Here is a 21,252-nt window from a genome sequence, read left to right on the forward strand (position 1 = left end):
CAACCATCTACCTGAACTCACTTGCCCCACTAACTAACACGTAACTCCTAATAATTTAATCTACCACAAAGAAACTGGAGTGAATGCATGGAATGGACTACTTGAGCGCACAAAACTATTCCATAGAACCAATAATAATCAATAACATGGGATAAACCACTAACATTGGGTTGTGGAGCAGCGCGCTGCCAAGTGTATCAGCATATCGTCAGTGGTAGTAAGCGCAAATACAATACAAAGTAGGGCATAACTTTGAGGCTCTCCTGTTTGTGAAAGGAATGCTGGGCATGGATTTAAGTTAAAGCAGGAGTTCCGTTGTGTTAACGACTGCATCTATCATCGTGGTAGTAAGCGCTATGTATAAATGCAATTGCAATACAATATAGGCACACAATTGAGGCTCGTCTGTTTGTGTAAGGAAGGCCTGGCATGGATTTTACTTAGAGCAAGAGTTCGGTTGTGTGTCATGATTGCAAATAACTATCTCCGTCCTTGAGCGGTCCAATGCGAAGGCTAGCTGTCATTGAGCATGACTACTTAGTAGAGGCTGTCTTCCACTGAGAAACATGCATTGGCAAAACCAATAGGTCTGGCGCTGATTACTAGCTGTTTGGCTTTGCCAATGCCCGTTTTCGTTTGTCATGGTCTTTCTGAAACTTTATCGTTGGGGTCTGCGGACCCATACCATTACTGGAAAAAAAAACAAAAAAAAACAACTGGCAACAGTAAAAAAAAATTGCATACATTGTTATAGTAAGTCTATGGCACATAAAGGTACTAGTACGTGTGCCCAAGTGCCCCCTGTGGAAAGAGCAGAATGTAATCACTCACAGTGAAGTTAGGCAGTGGCTAAAGTGGGCTGCTCCACTGTCACTGCACCATAGTGTATTCTGTAGTGGGCAGAAGAAGTATGTGAATAGCACAAGGACAGGCTGACGGATGAAGAGGGCTGGCTATATGCCCTATATTTAAGTACATTATGTAAATAATTTTAGTAAGGCCAGGCCCAATAGACAATTGTCCTAGATGTGAACGTATAATATAAAACTCTCCTGTCTCCAGTGTATCATAATGGCCTGTTTTTAGGAATTAGTGTTTCTTCAATACATAATAATCTTATTGATTCCCAGCATATCACATGGCTATAGTAATACCTTGTTTAATTATATAGACAACAGACAATTGACCCACTAAATCGAAGAAAACAACATCTTGGACCCATCCCAGTCAGGGTTCCACCGCAACCACAGTACCAAAACTGCCCTCATCGCTGCCACCGATGACATCAGGGCCCTGCTTGACAATGGCAAAACCGCGGCCCTCATCCTCCTGGACCTCTGTGCCGCCTTCAACACCGTCTACCACCGCACTCTACGCACACGCCTCCACAACACAGGGATCCAGGACAAAGCTCTGGAGTGGACCACCTCCTTCCTCTCCAGCAGAACCCAGAGCGTCCGCCTCCCCACTTTCCGATCCGAAGCCTCCAAGATCATCTGCGGCGTCCCCCAAGGATCGTCCCTCAGCCATATACTATTGAACGTCTACATGGCCCCACTCGCCCACGTCGCCCGGCTACAGAACCTCAACATCATCTCCTCTCGCTGACGACACCCAACTGATCCTCTCCCTCACCAAGGACCCCCCACTGCCAAATCCAACCTCCACGAAGGAATAAAGGTCGTCGCCGAATGGATGAGGAACATCAAACTGAAGTTGAACTCAGATAAGACGGAGGTCCTTATCCTCGGCACCAACCCCTCAGCCTGGGACGACTCCTGGTGGCCGACCTCTGGGAGCAGCCCCGACACCCACCGACCACGCACGCAACCTGGGCGTCATCCTCTACTCAACATTCTCCATACCCAAGCAAGTCAGCGCCGTCTCCTCATCCTGCTTCAACACCCTCCGCTTGCTCCGCAAGATCTACAGATGGATCCCCACAGATACAAGAAGAAAAGTCACCCAGGCCCTCGTCAGCAGCAAACATGACTACGGAAACACCCTGTACGCAGGAGCCCTGGCCAAACTCCTCAAACGACTGCAACGCATACAAAACGCCTCCGCATACCTGATCCTCGACGCACCCACGCCACAGCCACGTCACTCCCCACCTGAGAGACCTACACTGGCACCCTGTCAACAAAAAGATAATCTTCAAGCTCCTCACCCACGCACACAAGGCGCTCCACAACACCGGTCCAGCCTACCTCAACAGACGACTCACCTTCTACGCCTCGTCCCACCAACCCCACCACCGCCCCTCGCATCCAAAGAGCGACCACCAGTGGCATATCCTTCTCCCACCTCGCCGCCAAGACCTGGAACACACTTCTATTGCTCCTACGACAGACCAAAGACCTGCTGACTTTCAGGAAGCGCCTCAAAACCTGGCTATTCGAGTAGTAGCAGCAGCACCCCCCCCACCTCAGTGCCTTAAGACCCTCACAGGTGGGTAGTGCGCTCTACAAAATTTATTGATTGATTGATCTGCATACCAGTGTACAAACTGTAAAAAAAAATACAGATGTTACTAGAACTCAAAGTGATTGCGCTCCAGAAGGGTAACCTGACCTGTCCAAGATTCAGCTTTGGACAATGCTAGTCATTGTTAATGATCCGTCCTGCAGTGTTTAGCTCACTGATGGACGTTGCCTGCTTATATACAGTACAAACTGCAATGCTACAAGTAAAATAACAACCACTGCACAACCCATACACTTACACCAAAATTCCTTATCAAACATCTTTTACCCACAACATATTTACAACATTAAATACTTCCATACAACAGATTATGGCTATATGCCACTTGCGTCCATGTGTTTGAAGACACAGAGCACAATCTGCGGGTAGATGGGACTGTCAACTTTTTTGTTTTTTTTGTTTTACAGAAACTGGAGTGGCGAACACAGAGCAGGACACGTGGCCCTTTCCAAGGTCACTACTCAAAGGCTTCATTCAGTGGTTGAACAGCCGCTGCGGCAAACACAAATCCTGCACTTCAGTTGTACTACAGCCACCATCAATGTTTGGAGGACCCATATACTGAACCTTGCTTATGCTCTATGGCTTCTGCCCATGTTTGTGGTATGTTGTGATGAAGGACGAGACTTAAAGCAGAAAGAAGATATAAGGTGATTTATTTCTCACTCCCGCTCTACCCCGACCAGATTAAGTGCAGAATGGAATTCTTCCCATAACATTCCTGCAGGACAGGGGAGAGAAATTACTAAAGGCTCCGCTGCTGTATCTCTTGCACACGTTTTATTATACTAGCTCCCTTTTTCAAAATAAAACACAGCTTGTACATATTCAATAGAAGCTTAAGGGTAGGCGCACAGCCTGCCTTCACTAGGATAATGCCCTAGGCAGAAAGAAAGTTGGTGCCCTCACTGCTGCTGCTGACTAAAATGAGGCAGCGGGGGCCTGTTTTGTATTCAACGGATAACATTCAGGGGCAGCTCCTCCATGAGGCAAAACTTTTACCAACAAAAAGGTAAAAGATAAAAGGGCGGGCCACTGTGGTGACGAGCAGTGAGGGGGACTGCTCAGCGGGGGTCCGTTTTGTATTGAACTCCAGACGGATAACATTCAGGGGCGGTTTCTCCATGAGGGCGGAGAAGCGTCTTACCCCCGCCAGCAGCGACAACTGCAAAACTTTTACCAAACAACAATAATAAACTGACTGTGCTTATTATCGTTGTTCGGTAAAAGGGCGGGCCACTGGGGTGATGAGCAGTGAGGGGGAGTGCTCAAAGTGCATATGTGTTTTGCCAGCCGTCTCGGGCCGGCCAAACACATCAGCACTATAGGCTCTCTTCAGCCCAGCAACAGAGTTGCTGGGCTGGAGAGAGCCTGTACAGGCTCCCAGTCTGCCTTGGAGCACCCTGGCTGGGAGCTCCCAGCCAATCCTCACACTGCTTTGAGCAGCGCGAGGATTGGCCACAGGGACGAGGGACCGAGGATTGGTCTGCAGTCGATGAGGGACAGAGGAGCAGTGCGCGTTAGAGGAGGTAAGAGTTTTTTTTTTTATTTCGAATTTTATTTTAATTCTTCCCGCCCCCTCGCCATGCGCCGCCCCGCCCGTTCACCTTGCCGCGAGCCGCTCCTGATAACATTACAGGAGTAACTGGTCTAGACACAGACATCTCTGCACAACGCACCTGAAACATTCACAACCAGCAGCGCAACGAAACTGGAGCCCCCCCCCTGCAAAGTACACGGAGGGCCACCCTCCAGACTCCGTCAGGTCTCAGGCCAGGGTACTTTCCTGAGGGGGGATCTGCAGCTCGGCCACCGCACCGCGGGGGCCTATGTTACACCACTGCTCACAACTCGGTTCTGTCACACTGGTGCCAAGTTGTTTGTTGTGGGTGGTGTTGGTGTGTGGCAGCAGGAAGTGCGTGAGAGAGGACAAGGGAAAGGAAAAACACCTATGGACCCTCATCAAAGAATCACTGGGGCCCCTGGACTCTGCTGTTTACAATGCAGACACTTCTGTGCGACTTTCTGAATACTGGCATCCTGTGCCTGGGTCAGCTCACTGATGCCAAAAGCCGGCCCTGGGAAAGAAACTACGTAAAGAAATTGAAGTGAAAAATGTGTTAGAAAAGTATTAGAGTACGTGCAAAACAATGAAAAACATTCATGTTGAATGCACAATCATCTGAGAACATTCACTTAACAAATGCCGTCCTGACGAGTTGGCTGTTAAATTCCTATAGGTGCAGTAAATTACCATATCCCTCAGATACAAAACATGGAGGGGAGAGGGCAGAAACTCAGAATAATCTTTATGCATATGCCGTGGTATTTTCACTTCACTTTATCACTCAACTGACATTTCTGAGGGATAGGTGACTTGTTGATTCCACATTTACACTCTGTGCTAGCAGTGTTTTGCAGTCACAGGCTTCTCAGGGAGGTTACTGTGGAGTTACTCAAGTTCAGCGCTCAACACCATCCCCTGCATTGCAGTAACATCAATTTCCTGCCCAGTGCTTCTCTTTCTAAAAGACAAGTACTTTATTATACAGAAAGCAGATATACTACATACTATAATCATGTGGGAATATTCATTTCACAGGTGTGAGTCCTACATGCTTCAAAGTGGGTCTGCTCCCTATATGTGGTATACACCTTTCCCTCTGTCTCTGGGTTTTCAGAGTTTGTGGCGTAACTTCTAATAAAGTAAAGCATACTCCCTCCAATTCTTTTAGAAAAAGGCCCTCATTCATAAAGGTAACTTACACTTTTGAGTAAGTTTACTACTATTTGGCTAATCACAAAATCTGTGTGTAAATTTACTCCAGAAGTGTAACTTACATGTCTCCACCAAATTGAAGGGCTCGGGTTATTCCCAAACTGCAGGGGCTATTCACAAAGGTAACGTACACTTTTGAGTAATGTACACGTGTAATTTACTGTTACGCTTTAGAGTAATTGGTTGGAGGGGCACAGAAGCAGAGCATTTCCCATATGGCACGCAGCAGTCTCACTAGATGGAGCAACAAGTCTTCCGAAAGGCCGTGGCAGGTACCTTTGTCACAATGCCTTCCAGGCTCCAACTTTGGTTAATGCGGCCAAGCCAAGAGCCAGGTCCTTGAACGCCAGTGAGTCTCTTAGGGTCAGTCGCGTTGGGAATACACAAGGCAAAGGCAGTCCTTTGGCCATTTCAACACAGTGGGAGCTGCAGGGTTTTCTACTTGTTACGGAGCAACCTGGTGCACTTCAAGTTTGATAGTCTTTACATTTTGGGATTGGCTGGGACCACACCATGGTGACTAAAAGCAGTGGCAAGGTCACACCATCCACATTCTGGTCTCGGTCTCTGTCTGTCTCTCTCTTTCTCTGATGGTGGCTCTGGAGCATTGATAGTGATTAAGGGAATAATGCGAGGAGATCTGCCAATACACTTTGGCAGTGTCGCGGCTCCTTCAACAATGCTACACAAACAGATCAGTGGTCCTAATCTCGTCAGTCATGTTTGATGTTAAGTCTCTTGGATGGAACCCTATGCCATGGCAATTACTACAGTCACTTCCTCTGTCAGCTTCTCCTTCATGGTTAGCGCTTCCTTCCCCCTAGCTCAGGCAGGACTCCTTGGTTCCCAATACACGTTCAGCAATTTCTCCTTCAGATCGGACCCCAGGCGATGTTCCCTCAACACTGTGGAGTTGGCTGACAGATGCACACCAACCCTTGGTTGTGCAGCAGTCCTCTGAGTACTCTGTGGAGTATTCCATTGGTTGAAGAGAAATTGGAACTGGAATAACAAGTGGGTCAGCAACTCCCCTTTCATATGATTTCTCACAGAGGATGTGGATTTCAAAGCTGCCTTCCCTGAACCGTGGTGGATCGGTTTTTCTTCCCAGTGTCTCTGCTAAGCCACCTTCCTGACTTAGCGTGCATCTCAAATGTTCTTCACATTAAAAAAGTCTCTGGTGGAGCACCTACGACAGGGGTTCAAAAGAGCCCAGACGGCACCCTGGCTGTTTAGGACTACTTCTGACAGAGATCAGGAAGAGAAACAAAGGTCTGCTCCTCTTTAAAGAAACCCTTCATCTCTGACCACAAATACTGCAGTCCTCACCCTTCACTTCGTCCATCTACCACATGGCAGTCACAGGAAGATTAATTAACGGACCTAAACTGTTTTGCCAGAGTCAGGTTTCCTCCCCACATCTAAGAAATGTCTGCTCAATAAATTTCAGCCATCTGGTGAAAGCAATCTTATCTCCATCAAGTGCACAGGCCCATGCCAGGGCTTCCAAAATGCAACCCAGAAGCCTTTATCACTCTAGCTCATTTAGACAAACATGTATAACTAACCAACATATGCACATACTCAGTGTATGGGATCGTGGCCCTAGAATTCTGGGTTCGCCTTTAGCAGCAGAACTTTCAGATGAATGGGCCAGGAGGCTTGCATTCACAGGACACAGATAAAAAGGCTTGGTCATTATAAACATTTTTTTAAAAAAACATGGTATGCTCCCACCACTGCGCTATATAACGGAAACATATGACTGGAACTCTAGTCCTTCGTCACTATGAGAGCTTGCTTTGTGTGCCCATCCAGGCTTAGAAAAGTAAAGAACCTTCGTAGTCAAGGGCAGGCCTCACCCTTTGTGCACATGATAGATCAGTGTGCAGTGAGCCCAAAAACCAGGATCGCAGATTCTCATAGTTTTGGGCACTCAGGGCAGGAGACATGACTATGCAACATGCATATGACATTCCTGTCCAACAGCAGTTGAGATGTAAATGCCCCATACTGAAATTCAACATTTTATTCAACTTTATTGCACCACCCTCATTTCAGTATGCCCACTTGGGAACATGAAACACACACATCCTGATGAGTACAGCTTAACATGGCTTCCCTACTAGGAAGAACGCTTTGGATGTTATGGAAGAGCTCTTAGTTGCTAACAAGAAAAACTGAGATGATCAAGGTGGGCTGCCCACAGGAACCAAGAGGACCATAAACAATATTTTACATAGGCCGGTCCTCACCGGTACCAGGTACTGCCACTTTTGAATTTTATCCTGCTAACTACCAGAACTTCTTTCGCCAAGGAGAGGACCTGTAACCTCAGGGGCAGCTGGGTAGGGCAGTCTCACTGGCATTGGTGACTGCATCTGCACAGCAAGCGCTCCACTCAACTGTTGCAGAAAAGGAGAACACTGTCAAGAGTGGAGTGAGTGAGCGAGTGAAGCCCTAAATGAACCGGTAGCAAATATTTCAGCAGCAGCACATATGCATTACATTAGGGCTATTTTAGGTTTCGGATTCCCTGCAACCATCTGTGATTGAAAGTGCAGGGTCCATTCAGACCCTGTGCAGCCAATCACACTGTAGGTGTGTGACACAGGGCATGTCCCCTGCCATGTCGAGAGTGCACCTCCCAGAACCTGTGTGCAGCCAGCCGAAGTGGTGGTTCAACATGAGGTACCTGTGCAAGCTAACTATCTGAATCAAATTTTGGGTGAGTGGTTGTGAATGTGTGTGGTTTTCATGTGGTAGGTGAGTGTATGTGCATAAATGTGTTTAGTTGTAGACGACGGGTTCACAACCACCTAATGGCGCCCAACTATAACTATGAACTGGAGGCACCGTTGGCAGCATAAGGGTATATCACCCACTGCCTTGCACTGACTGGATCACCATTCTGTTGGGCAGTCGAGTGTGGAGCAAGCAGGCAGTCCCTTTATGATGCACACTACCGTCTCTAGCCGGCCCAGCCCGTGTGTCCATTTGGCAAGTTTCACGTAATTATGTAAACTGCAGAATTTAATTTAGATAAGTGACATGCGCATGCCACTTATAACTCCTGCACTTGGATCACTCCAGTCCCCTTCCTGTACACTTACTCTACATCTAGCAATAAATATTACACAAACGTATTGCAACAGACCGTGGGATGTAAGGCCGCAATTTTATTCCTATGCATGATCACCACGTCAAACATTGCTCTTCATAAATCAGAGAGGCGTCATAAATCCATATCATGAAGTCATAAATCAATCATGGGTGTCATAAATCATTGAAAGAAACAGTCATAAACCAATCAACAGTGACAGGCCATCATAAATCATACATTGCTCTTAGGTAATAAAACAAGAGCAACAAATCTCAGTCCAGTCCTGACCTCTGCTTGGTCTGTTTTCTGGCAATTTCCTTGTTAGGCAATCATGCATGCCGATTTGGGGGTCCTCAGCATATTGCTGGTTTGTCCATGTTTGTGAGGGGGGTAGCCTCATGTTTTTGCTTAGGACCAACTCGCTACCCTGTCTGTTTGTGGCCTGCCGTCCGTCCAGTCTGCAAGTGCCATGCTCCGCTTACTCCCCCGTTGACCCCATTCACCCTGCTGTAAGGTATCTCCAGGTGATTATCAACAATTGGCCCCCTTCTTTTAGTCTTGCCAGCACTGTGACAACTGCTGACCTCCTGGTGTGGGTGGGTGGCTTGCGCTGTCCCTCGTCTTTCCAGTATGCCCTAGTGGGGGGACAGAGCACCTTATAACCCCCCTTCCCCTTTCTGCTCATAGCGGTGTGACTCCTGCCTACCTATTGGGGGAGGATGGGATTAAACATATACTCCCCCCCATTGGTCCCCTTACATTCGTGCCCCTTTTCCTTAAGGAGAAAGTCAGGGGGGAAGGTCCTTTGAAGGGGCTGCCGTCCGGCCACCAAACCGGTCAAACTGGTCCTTACAGGTCCCAGGCATCTGTTATGGAACTGGCCTTGATGCCCCCTTGAAGGGCAGCGCCTGCAATTCCGCTGGCTTTACGAGGATCTTAGCGCGCCAAGGCAACACTAAATATTTCACTAGTAGAACTTTGCAATAGAGTTATTTAGACAGCCTTGAGGTTTAGAAGATGAACTGGGTCTGCAGTTGTGGGGTTTACTCTTATTTGCCAAAGGATCTGAAATAGCACCAAGAGTCTTGAAGCAGCGATTAATCTACAGACAAATATTTCATGTTATGATGTGAACCTACTGACAAAGCTGTGGAATTAAATCCCCTTACCTCTAAAAACCACGGCTTTGTAATCTGCACCCTCATCTCATGTTTGTGTGGCTTTCACTGGGTGCAGTGCAAGAATCTTACTTTTTCTGCCTTTGAGAGTCTATTGTGGACAAGGAGTGTCAAACATAGATCCAGAAGGGCCAGTTCCAGTCCAGATTTCCACGCTATCAACATGAGGTAACTGCAAGCGTGAATCAAGTGTGTGAGTGGTCATGAATGTGTGTGAGTTTTTTGTGGTGGGCAATTATATGTGAGTGAATGTGTTTAGTCGGGGAAGATGGGCTCATAACCAACTAGGAGCCCAGCCATGTCTGTGTGAACCGGAGGTAGCAGTAGTAGTATAAGTCCAGCCTACTGGGTTTGCCAGACAGAAGGTGATCGGCAGATGCCCCACAGAGCACAAGATAAAGCTGTCCCAGGAATAGGACAGCAGGCTATGAGTGAACACTGCAGGGGAGAAAGCAGGAGGTTGGAGGGTGGTCATGGGTTGATGCCCAGGGTGAACAGGTGGCAGATAACAGACAGATTTCCCTGCATTGAGAAAGAGGGTTGCATAAAATCTCATGGATTTTGAGAGGCCGAAGGAAATGGGCAAGAAAACACAGGGAATTGAGTGACTCGAAAAAGGGTGTCTTCAAAATTACACACTCTCTTACAATACATACTGACTTTGATCCTTATGTATAGTGTGATTGTGTCAAGGCGTAACCTTCTCACATTCTGTCTTCTTGTTCAAGCACTTCCTTAAACGTTTTTTTAAAACATTCTGTCTTAGCTGAAAATGTCTCCCCATAGGTGATCTTGAGCAGCTTTCTCTTACACCCTGTTATTATGCATCAATTGTGATATTGTCCTATTTCAGAAAGTATAATAACCTTAAAGGGCCTCTCAAGCGTAGAGAAAAGAACACTGTTCTCTTAGTCCACGCTAGCATCTCTTAAAAAAGGTATTTTGTAATGTTTGAAAAAAGATACTAAGTGTACTCTAAAAGAACTGAGGTCAAAAGGGATAAGTCTATCATTATCAAGGTTCCTTCATCAAATCGCCCACAGTATCTGTTCTTGTGCACAATGAGAAAATTCATATCACTTTTAGGTTTCTTATGTGCATTAGGTCAGAGACAATCTGCATTGGTATCAAATTACAAAAATAATAAATATTTCCTTTGGCACATGGGAGGAAAACTAGTCTACTGATAAAATACATATTTCGGTATTATCATGCACAACTGTGCACCAAGAAAATGTTGCTCCCGTTAAGTGCTTACCTCCTGGCTTCACCTTTAGCCCCGCCCCACCCTCCTTCACTCACTGCTTAAACTGATGAGTACCTGCAATTATTTTTCCCATTCAAAGCACTGGATATAAATGATGGACATAGGTTCTCCCAATGAGAATGTTTGTCGCCTATATGATTATCATGAATGCTAGCTGTAAGCTACTGTGTGTGCTCAGCACAAAGGTTTCAGGAACACAGATAATGGACTATGGCCGTGGGTCATATGAAAGTCCATCAGCCATCCAGCTCCAGGTTTTCAAATTTTCATTTCAGTCATAAATCATGGAGCCACTTATTAAAATATGTAATTCATGGTAAAGAGAGACTCAACTTTCAGGGCTTTGCTAAAAAACAAACAATTTTTAAGGGTTTTCTCATAACAGCTAAGCAGAATTTTACTTGCAAAATGCAACAACCCGATCGGTGCAAAAGTAGTTTTCACACACAGGGAGTATACTAGACCAGCCTCCCCACTGGACCTCACTTTCTCTAACCCTCTCCTGTTCCTCACAGAGCACACTAGCCTTGGCTAGCAGGTAGGCGCTGATGCTCCAGGGCAGGTGGTCTTGTGTTCCCTGGGTGAGGTCTCTTAACCCAGCAGGAAAACTAGCAGGCCTTGGCCCCCAGACTTGGTCACAGGCAGAAGTCTTTAAGAGCTTAGCCTCCTCACAAAGCCCGTGTGACTGCTTAGCAGATGACAATTTTCAGGGTCTCAAACTCCCTTTCTTATAGTCCAATTCCAGACATCAAATGTGATTTACGGTCTTTTAAGTTTTAGGTTGGGGTCCTGCTTCTTTTGAAAAGTCCACTACTGTCTCCCCTCTTTATCTTGAAAAACAGTCTATCACAGCAGGAGTGTCTCCAAAGCTAATAGGCTAACAAAATAGGCCATGGACGTGACTAGAGATCACACTTGGATGTCAGTCACAGTGATATATGCATCAGAAGGTTAACCCAGGGCCCCCAAAACTTACTATTTATAATTCTCTTATAAGCTTCATCTCCTTCCTGAGTTGTGCCTTGGCCCCTTCCTTGTGACTTTGACTGAATCAAAAGAACCTTTTGAAGTGTTCAGGGCAAACCTCACTCTCCATTCCCCTTTGTGTGTTCTGGTTACAATAATGCAGCAATACACAAATCTGTCTGGTGGGATCTCTCTAACTACTCTCCATTTTTCTTCATGCAGGCTTTGGTGTCCCAAAATGGAACCCAGGACCCTCCATCGATTCTACCATCCACAGGCACACATACATCTAGAGCATGTTCACAGCATACACACACTGCACAGTACTGTGTCACCCCTGTACTGCACCACTCATAGACACACATACATCCAGCACATGCATTTAGCATGCCTGCACTGCCAATCACTGTATCCTTCATGTACTGTACCCTCATAGCCATACATAAATCCAGCATATGTATTTAACATACACACACTGTACCCTTCCAGTACTGTACCACTCATAGGCACACATACCCCCAATGCATGCATTTAACATGAACACACTGCACCCTTCCTGTACTGTACCACTCTCATGCACACATACACCCAGTGTATGCATTTAATATGCACACACTGTACCCTTCCTGTCACTCATAGGCACACATACACCAGAATATGCATTTAAGATGCACACACTCTACCACTCCTGTATTATATCACTCTCAGGTGCGCATTACCCCAGCACATGCAGTTATCCTGCACACACTGCACAGCACTACATCTTTCAGGTACTGTCCCACATATAGGCATATACCCACACAGCACATGCATTCACTGCTCAGTACTGAATTATCTCTGTATTGTACCCTTCCCAGGCACACATACACCAAGCAGAGATACACCTCCTCTGCCCTGCACAGCACTCCACACATTGAACTGATGTAGGCCAGGGGTGAGCTAAGCGCACCTTTAAGAATGAGTGAGTATGTAGACCTCACTCCAGTAACACAGTAAAGAAAGGACATGTTAATTTCTACTAATCACTAAAATGCTGCCACCGCCATGCTTGTGCTGCTTAACTCCCGGTGAAGGCTGTAGCCTTTCACCACTATGAGGGTAGCGATTTGGGCACCCCTACCGGTCCAACAAGTCTGCATTCCGTGAGACCGGACTAGGTCATGGCGCACATGCATGATCCAGGTTTACCTATGTCAACAAAAATCAGCATTAGGGATCCGGACATCAGTACAGTTGGGCACTCAGGGCAGGGATGAACATCCATTACCATGCAGAGGACTTTTCCATCCCAACAACATGTCATAACATATTTCAGTTGCTCAAACAAATTCTTTACAAAGTTTGGATCAGATAGGGCAGGAGCAGTGAAAGTCACAGATCACCAAAAACTGGATTTAAAATTCTGGATGCAGTATTAACTAGCAATTTGCTATTGGTAACTCCTTCATTTATAAATTGCAACCATGTGCTATCGTCAAGTTGACATTACAATATCCTTATTAGTAAGCAACTTCCTCATTGCTTTCATTTTTGGCATCTCTTGATTAACCTATACAAACATTCAAAAATAATTTCATAAACAGTTTGAATTTGTTTGCAAAGTTAGGTGAAGATAAGTGAAGTAGGTGAACAGTGACCATGTCATAGCAACTGTTGAACTTTTTTTATTTTGCACAAACAATCCACAAAATTGGGGTTCCGCAAAACAAAATATTAATGAAACATGTGGGGCCATTGATTAATTTTCCATCCTGGGACCACCAGGCATATTATGGGGGTCTAGGTTAGGAAAAATATGCATTGAAATGCCTGCTTAAATAGGGCTGGTTTTCCAGGGCCCGTCTTGCAACACATTGATCCAGAGGCCGCGTTATGAACTTGACTTTGGGTCACAGTCTTCCAAGGGCAGACCTAGATGAAGGCCCCCCACTGAAAATGTAGCAGTTTTCCTGCCTCTAAATGAAACGAGGAAACAGCAGATTTGGTAGCGTGAAATCCCCGTCTGTTTAAAATGGCTCTTTTGTCCGGTCCAACCCAAAATGATCTCCTGGGACACTTTTTAGTTGTCCAATTCAAATCTCAATGGGACTTGATTACTTAACAAAACCCCACCAAACTGCCCATGCTATCACACCTTACTTTGTTTTAATGTTTTTTTAAAAAGGCATGGTAAAATTATGTTAATGCTGTTACAGAGTAATTCAAGATACTTTATGCCCACATATACTTTAACGTGTATATATTTTCTTTCATGAACCTCTATCACGCCATGTTGGATATTTCTTATTTCTTTTAATGCCATGTTGTGATTGGAAATAGACTGAATTTGATCTACAATTATTCTTGAACTTGAGCTACCATATATCACTCAACATGTAGCTACATAAGGAGGGTTGATCAATTGCCATTAAAGCAGCAAATTATTCACTGGTATTTTTAAAAATAGAAAAACACAGATAAAATAGGGCCAGGTGTACAACACATTTTTCCCAGTCGCAAACAACTCACAGGTAATTTGTGACCGGTAAAATAGATTTCACCATGTACCTATTATCGACTGGCAAAATAGGGCTTGCGAGTCACTATTAAGAAGGGGCATGTAAAGGGCGTCCTAATAGCGAGTCGTACTGGTATGTAATAATGTTTTGCGACTGGGATTGTGGTCGCAAAACAATCATACTTTACAGACTCCTTGAAGGAGGTGGAAACCCATTCGCAAACAGGAAGGGGGTCCCCAAAGGACCCCTTCCCTTTTGTGAATGGGGGCACCAACATTTTTTCAGTGCAGGCAGTGGTCCCACGGACATGTCATTTTTATTTTTTTTCAAATGCATCCTGCCTCCCTTAAGGAAAACGGGCTGAATTAAAAAAAATGCTTTATTTAAAAAGCAGTCACAGACATGGTGGTCTGCTGCCCTATCAGGCCACCATCCCTGTGAGTGCCAGCCATTCCCAATGGGTTGCAAATTGCGACCTGCCACAGGAATATTAATGAAGCAGGTCCCTTGCAACCCATTTGGGAATTGCAAACACTCAGACACTGACATCAGTTGTACATCAGTGCTTGCAACTTGCTATTTGCGACTTGCAAATAAAATGCAAACTGCAAGTCGCAAACACTGAGGGTTCTACATCTGGCCCATAATCATCAAAGGTGTACTGGCACCTGAGTGCAGGTCTGACCTGCTCCTAGCTGTCTTAAACTACCCAACCAGGAGAGAGGGAGGAAAACATTCATGGTTGTATTACGGGCCCAGGGCTCTCTTGCTACGGCAAAATAATTTTAAACTATGTAAGTGCCTTTGTTTCAAAGTACCTTGCTGTGAGTACTTACACACACACCTTAACTCTCTAACTTTGTGTTGCATCCCAGGCTTCTGTCATCACGTGTAAAATTATTTTCTTATCTACTAGACCTGTGGTGTTGCTGCATGTATAGTACTCGTTCCGCAATGCTTTGTGAGGTCGTTATTCATGTGGAGGGGAGTGTTCTGGAGTGTGAGGGTGGACAGTTGGAAGTGACGGAGGAGGAGAAGCCCATGCTAATGTAAGTCTCAAGTAGGAGTCCGAAATAAACACTATGCGTTGTCTTATCTTCCTACTTTCAAATCTTGATTTAATACTTTGTTAATTTGATCTCAAAGTTTAGAGAACGTGTTTTTTTCCAATCGAATGGGGTAGAACACACTGCAGAGACTCCCCGAGAAATGAAGAGACTTTTAAAGCGCATGCGACTGTGTATCTCCACTTGTGATTATTCTAATCTATCGAAGAGCCATGTAGCATAAGTACATAGTTATGTATATGTGTAAGGCACCTGACTTAGGGCTCTTTTCACTCCAGAGGTTTGAGCAGGATGCAGCCTCAGATCAAATGTTTCACGGAAAGTGAAAGTTGGAGCAATGATTTATCTGTGCTCTCATTAATTTTTGCCAGAATTCCTGCACAGATTCTGATGAGTGTCTCTATATCTTGGTCACAACAGAGGCGCTAAACTACAGCTTGCTATATCAGATACCACTAACATCACACCAACAGAAACAAAATAACCATAATAATTATTATTTTTGCTCAAGTTGCTGCATCCTGTCACTTTTGTTGGGAATGTTGTCATCTTTAGACCTTTAACAGTGCTTCTTCTTAGTAACAAGATCGTTTTCTGGGGTGTGTCTTTGCACATAACAGATTCAGGTTGAAATGCTTCTTTGATCATGCATAATCTAGACAAGTTGTGATGCAAGGGTAATGTGGAACCCTGAAGGCAGGCATTTACTCTTATTTAGTCATGATCTGGATCCCTTTCGAGACAACTGATATGTGTATGTAATATTTCTTCAATCCAGTCAATATATCCTAGACAGACCTTTCACTTACAAAATATTGCACCATTTCACAAAGCTTCCATATATTGTGCACCTTATTTTTTTTTTTAACAAAAATGTTCCATTTCTTTGCAATTTGACCAACAATTCTGACAATGTGTTCCGCAAGGCCCACCATCTCAATTCAAGTGCATTTCAATTTCATTTTTTCTGATCAATAATAGAGTCCTAAAGAAATTGCAGTATGAGATCACATAGAACTATCAAAATCTACTAAAGAGAAAATAAAAGCTTTGGAAAACATCAGCTCTGCTGAAAGAAAAGACTCAAACACACCTTCATGTCTGCAGTTTGTAGTAAATGAAGTCCTCTTCCATGGTTTCCGATGATATCATTCTCTATAATGACTCCATCTCCCTTCGAAGTCACACCATGACTGTTGTTGTCGTAGATGCCGTTCCCACGCAGCTCCACCCTGCATCCTGCCTCAATCACAGTCCCACTTGAACTGTTGCAGGAGATGCTGTTGTTGGCAATACGCATCAGATGGGAGCTCTGAACTACAGCAATGCCACTGTCTTGGTTGGCATGGATGGCATTAGCTACGATGTTGAGTGCCTCATTACTCTTGATGTACAGTCCAGCAGCTGTCAAAAGAGGAAAATCCAAATTAAATTAGCTGAGGAATTTCCTCCCAGGTGGAGTTTGCATAAATCAATGACATTTAATCAAGACATCATAAACAGCAAAACTGTCACAACGCAGAGTTTAAGTAGCACAGACGCAGTAGTGCAGGGCCTTTAGGTCGACCTATGATATAAACGTTTTATACCCAGCCCTCTTCCTGCAGTTATATAGACCCTCCTTGGAATAAGAGTCAGAAGGCTCTGCAAAATATAGCACAATATATTGAAAAATAAAATATACGAATTGCCACCTCATGCCTTCACAATCAAAAACCCAACAGGAAAGCTCAGTGACTTCTGTGATGTGTGCAATAAAGTCACACTTTCAAGCCCCATCAATGACTGTTTTTCTACTTTTTTAAAATTGGTATATACCATAAAGTGCTATAAAGGGGCTCATAACATTTGGTTATATAAAATTCTATAAAGTGATTATCTGCAGTGCTATGAAATGACAAACCTGCATCAGAAAACACTATATACATATAACTGATATTACAATAGCGCATTCATTATCTTTGCGAACGGTTAGAATAAGAAATCACATGCCTGTGATTCAAATAATGCGGATTTAGAGATATTATAGGGCGTTCCAAATAAAGAACACCTATAAATGCTACATCTGATTTGTCAAAAATGCAACGGTGTTCCATAGAGTTAGGATAGAAGAACGAGCGTCCTTCCTAAGCGTGGATTCTGAAAAGAAAGGCAGCCGACCTGTGAGTGAGTGAGTCAAAGGGAAATGTATGAAACGACGGAGCAACTGATATATGGGACTTAAAGGAGTGGAAAACGGCGAAGAGATGGCTCTAAAGAGACTGATGTAATTTATATGGATTTCTATTAATTTATTTTACAAAGCTCTTGCATACCAAAAGGCTTCTGCCTTACAGAAGTGCCACAGGACACTCACTGTGCAGCTTATAGTCATGGACCTGTTAATGTGGGGTGTATCCTACAGCTTGCCACAAATGCGGCAGGGGAGAATAAACAAAAGGCGTTGCCATAGACTCCCTGCAATTCTGACATTCTTTATTTCCTCATTTCAAACCTCTTTTCAACTTTTCTTTTTTTCTCATACTTTTTACTTGAGTGACTGACAGGTTTAAATAAAAATTTAATTTTAGGAGGCATGTGTCACTTTTCTCGTGAAGTAGCAGTATAATGTAGTTTGAGCTTTTTTGACCAAGGTTTTTTTTGTTGTATTTTATAGTTTTCTCTTGTAACAAAAGTGCAACAAAAACAAATTTCATGGCATCGTCTGGACAAAAAAACAAAATTACTACAGCCACAAAAACAAATAACTTACTTTGTTAACATCCGGGGCTTCAAGTGCTTACAAAATAAACGGTGATTGCGTTCGTAACAAAGGTCACATGAGGTAAGGTTTTGCCAGAGGGCGACCCACAGAGTAGGCCTGTAACACACGGGTCAAAAAGATAGGGCCAACGTTTGTAATAGTCCTGTGACCTGTACATAATGCTTTGGAATTTGTGGCCAGACAAAGAAATAACCAGCATAATTTTGATCTTTCTGGCAAGATGTGATTCCTCTCAAATCTACACATTAGTTCATATATTTTTCCTGCACAACAAGAAATACTTTCTAACAATTTGAAGGGGTGGCCATGTTTGACAGCGAGTCTCTATACTGACAATTTGCCTTTTCTGAGCTGCAAGCAGCCCAGATCTATCATAAAATAAATGTCAACCTGTTCGGAATCTTTGTGCAAATTGCCTCTTTTGTAATTATGCTAATTGGCTAGTAGTGATTTAGGGCCATATGTATAATGAATTTTGGCAGTTGCAAACAGCCCGGTTCACAGAACCGGGACGTTTGTGACAGGTAAAATGCATTTTGGTAGTATGAATTCCAATTTGTGATTCAGTAACATGTTGCCAATAAGAAAATTAGAATTGCAAATACATATAGATTTGGTATTAGGAAGGTGCGTGTTCAGGTAGTCTCTTTCTAATTCTGCATTGCAGCGTTATGGTGGAATGTTTTGTGACCAAAATATGGTAGCAAAATATTCACATTTTACCAACTACTTCAAGTAAGTGGTAACCTATTCGTAAATAGGAAGGGGTCTTCAGGGGGACCCTCTTCTCTTGTGAATGCATGTGAAAACATTTATAAAGAGCAGGCAGTGATCCCACGGGCCACTGTCTACTCTTAAAAATGAAAAGAAAACTTTTTATTTTTCTCTTTTAAACACATCCCGTTTTCCTTTTAGGAAAACGGGCTGCATTTAAAAGAAAAAGATTGCTTAAGCAATCTCAGACATGGTGGTCTGCTGACCCCAGCAGGCCACCATCTCTGTGATTTTTGCGTTTCCCAATGGGTTGAAAATTGCAACCTGCCTTATGCATATTAGGGCCAGATGTATGACATATTTTACTGGTTGCAAACAGCCCATCCTGCCATTTGCGACCAGTAAATTGCGTTTTGACAAGTACCAAAGGCAAAATGTAAGTCAGTAACATGTTACCGACTCGCATTTTGCATTTGCAATTCGGTATTAGGAAAGGGGTGTGTGAAGGGCGTCCCTTCCTGATAGTGAGTTGCACTGGTATGTATGAATGTTTTGTGATCAGGATTGCAGTCGCAATACAGTCATACTTTACTGAGTCCTTGAAAGAGGCGGTAACTCATTCTCAATCAGGAAGGGGTCTCAAAGGGACAGATTCCTCTTTGTGAACAGGGGTGAAAATATTTTTTCAGAGCAGGCATTGGTCCCACGGACCACTGCCCACTTTACAGAAATAATGAAAGGAAAACTTTTTTTTTTTTTTTTTTAAAGTTTCCCGTTTTCCTTAAACGAAAACGGACTGCATTTAAAAAAAAAAAATAGCTTTATTTAAAAAGCAGTCACAATCATGGTGGTCCTGGTGCTACCCCAGTAGGCGACCATCCGTGCAAGTTCTGGCCATTCCCAAAGGGCCGTAAATTGTGACGTGTCTCATGAATGTTAAGGAGGCAGGTCCCCTGCGACGCACTTAGGAATCGTAAACAGTGTCTCAGACACTGTTGTACATCAGTGTTTGTGACTCGCAAAAAAAAACCAGATTGTAAATTGCATACACTGAGGGTCGCATTTGTGGCCCTAAATGAGGTAGGCCCATATGTTACCCACTAGGAAATGCTAAATGAAACTCTTGGTGTCAGATATACGACGCATTTTACCAGTCACAAACAGTTCACAGTACCAACCATATTTTGTGCGTCAGTAACCTATTACCGACTTGCAACATAGGGTTTGCGAATCGTTATTAGGAAGGGGTGTGTAAAAGGTGTCCATTCCTAATAGAGAGTTGCACAGGTATGTATCAATGTTTTGTGACCGGGAATGTGTTAGCAAAGCACTTGCAGATTATCACCAATTTCAAATTATTGATAAGCCATTCGCAAACGGGAAGACCACCAACAAGGGACACCTTCCCTTTGTGAATGTGGGCGCCAACATTTTTTCCACCCACTCTAAAAATATGAAAAGAAAACTTTGAATTTTTTTGGAATGCATCCCATTTTCCTTTGAGGAAAGCGGACTGTATTTAAAAAAAAAAATGCTTTATTTAAAAAGCGGTCACAGATATGGTGGTCTGCTGACTCCAGCAGGCCACCATCCCTTTGAGTGCCAGCCATTCATAATGGGTCGCAAATTGCCTCATGAATATTAATAGGGTCCTTTTGGGAATCACTTAAAGTGTCTAAGACACTGTTGTACATCAGTTTTTGCCAGTCGCAAGACCTGATGGTTGTACATGTGTCCCATAGAGTTTCATACATTAGAACAGCGATGACCTAATTGCGATTCGCACAAAATCAATTAGGTAATCACTATTTGGAAAAATTATACATCTGGCCCAATGTTTCTTGCAGACCTTCGCACCTTCAAGTAAGTAGTGACATTTAGTGAACTGTGATTTGGAAGACCAAATCGGTTCTTAAACTGGTTGTTTGGACATGAGCACTGCTGCACCGAAGCAAGCAGACTTTTCAGCAGAGCAGAAATAATCTGATAAAAAAATTGGAAAATAAATTCCCTGGTCTTACAGTTACATGATTGCTTGTCTTCTTAAAATGTGTTTTAAGTTAATTTTGTTAATGACTAATTTGAGGTTTGGTTTTATGCTTGTTTAGCTGCTCAGTAGGAACATGTATTATTTGATAGGTTTACTAAGCAGACTTTCACAATTGTGCTTCTAATTATTATTGAAAGAGACCATATAAACTGAATGACCCTAGTGATGTTCCAACAGTAAGTGCGCTGAAACCGAAACATCAACGCTCTTAACTTGAATTATTCTGTATTAGAGAAATTAGATTTCAGCGTACAAAACAACTTATCTGTACATGGAATGGTACTTGTACTCGATGACCTGTTAATTATGCAGCAGTGTTAACAGAGCCAAGGGATGGAAGGAAACTCAGGTATGGACCAGCTGCCATGCCTCTCAATTG

The 21,252-nt window shown here is 43.9% G+C and overlaps 1 protein-coding gene across 1 annotated transcript in view; it reads right to left on the reverse strand.

Annotated features, from left to right (window-relative positions):
- FBXO10 (F-box protein 10) overlaps nucleotides 1-21,252 on the reverse strand; it is a 554,003-nt gene that overhangs the window by 151,112 nt on the left and 381,639 nt on the right. The window contains exon 9 of the mRNA XM_069235699.1: nucleotides 16,439-16,749. Within this exon, the coding sequence (XP_069091800.1) occupies nucleotides 16,439-16,749 (311 nt within the window). The remainder of the gene's footprint in view (nucleotides 1-16,438; nucleotides 16,750-21,252) is intronic.

Source organism: Pleurodeles waltl, chromosome 1_2, assembly GCF_031143425.1.
Source record: "Pleurodeles waltl isolate 20211129_DDA chromosome 1_2, aPleWal1.hap1.20221129, whole genome shotgun sequence".
Lineage (NCBI taxonomy): Eukaryota > Metazoa > Chordata > Amphibia > Caudata > Salamandridae > Pleurodeles > Pleurodeles waltl.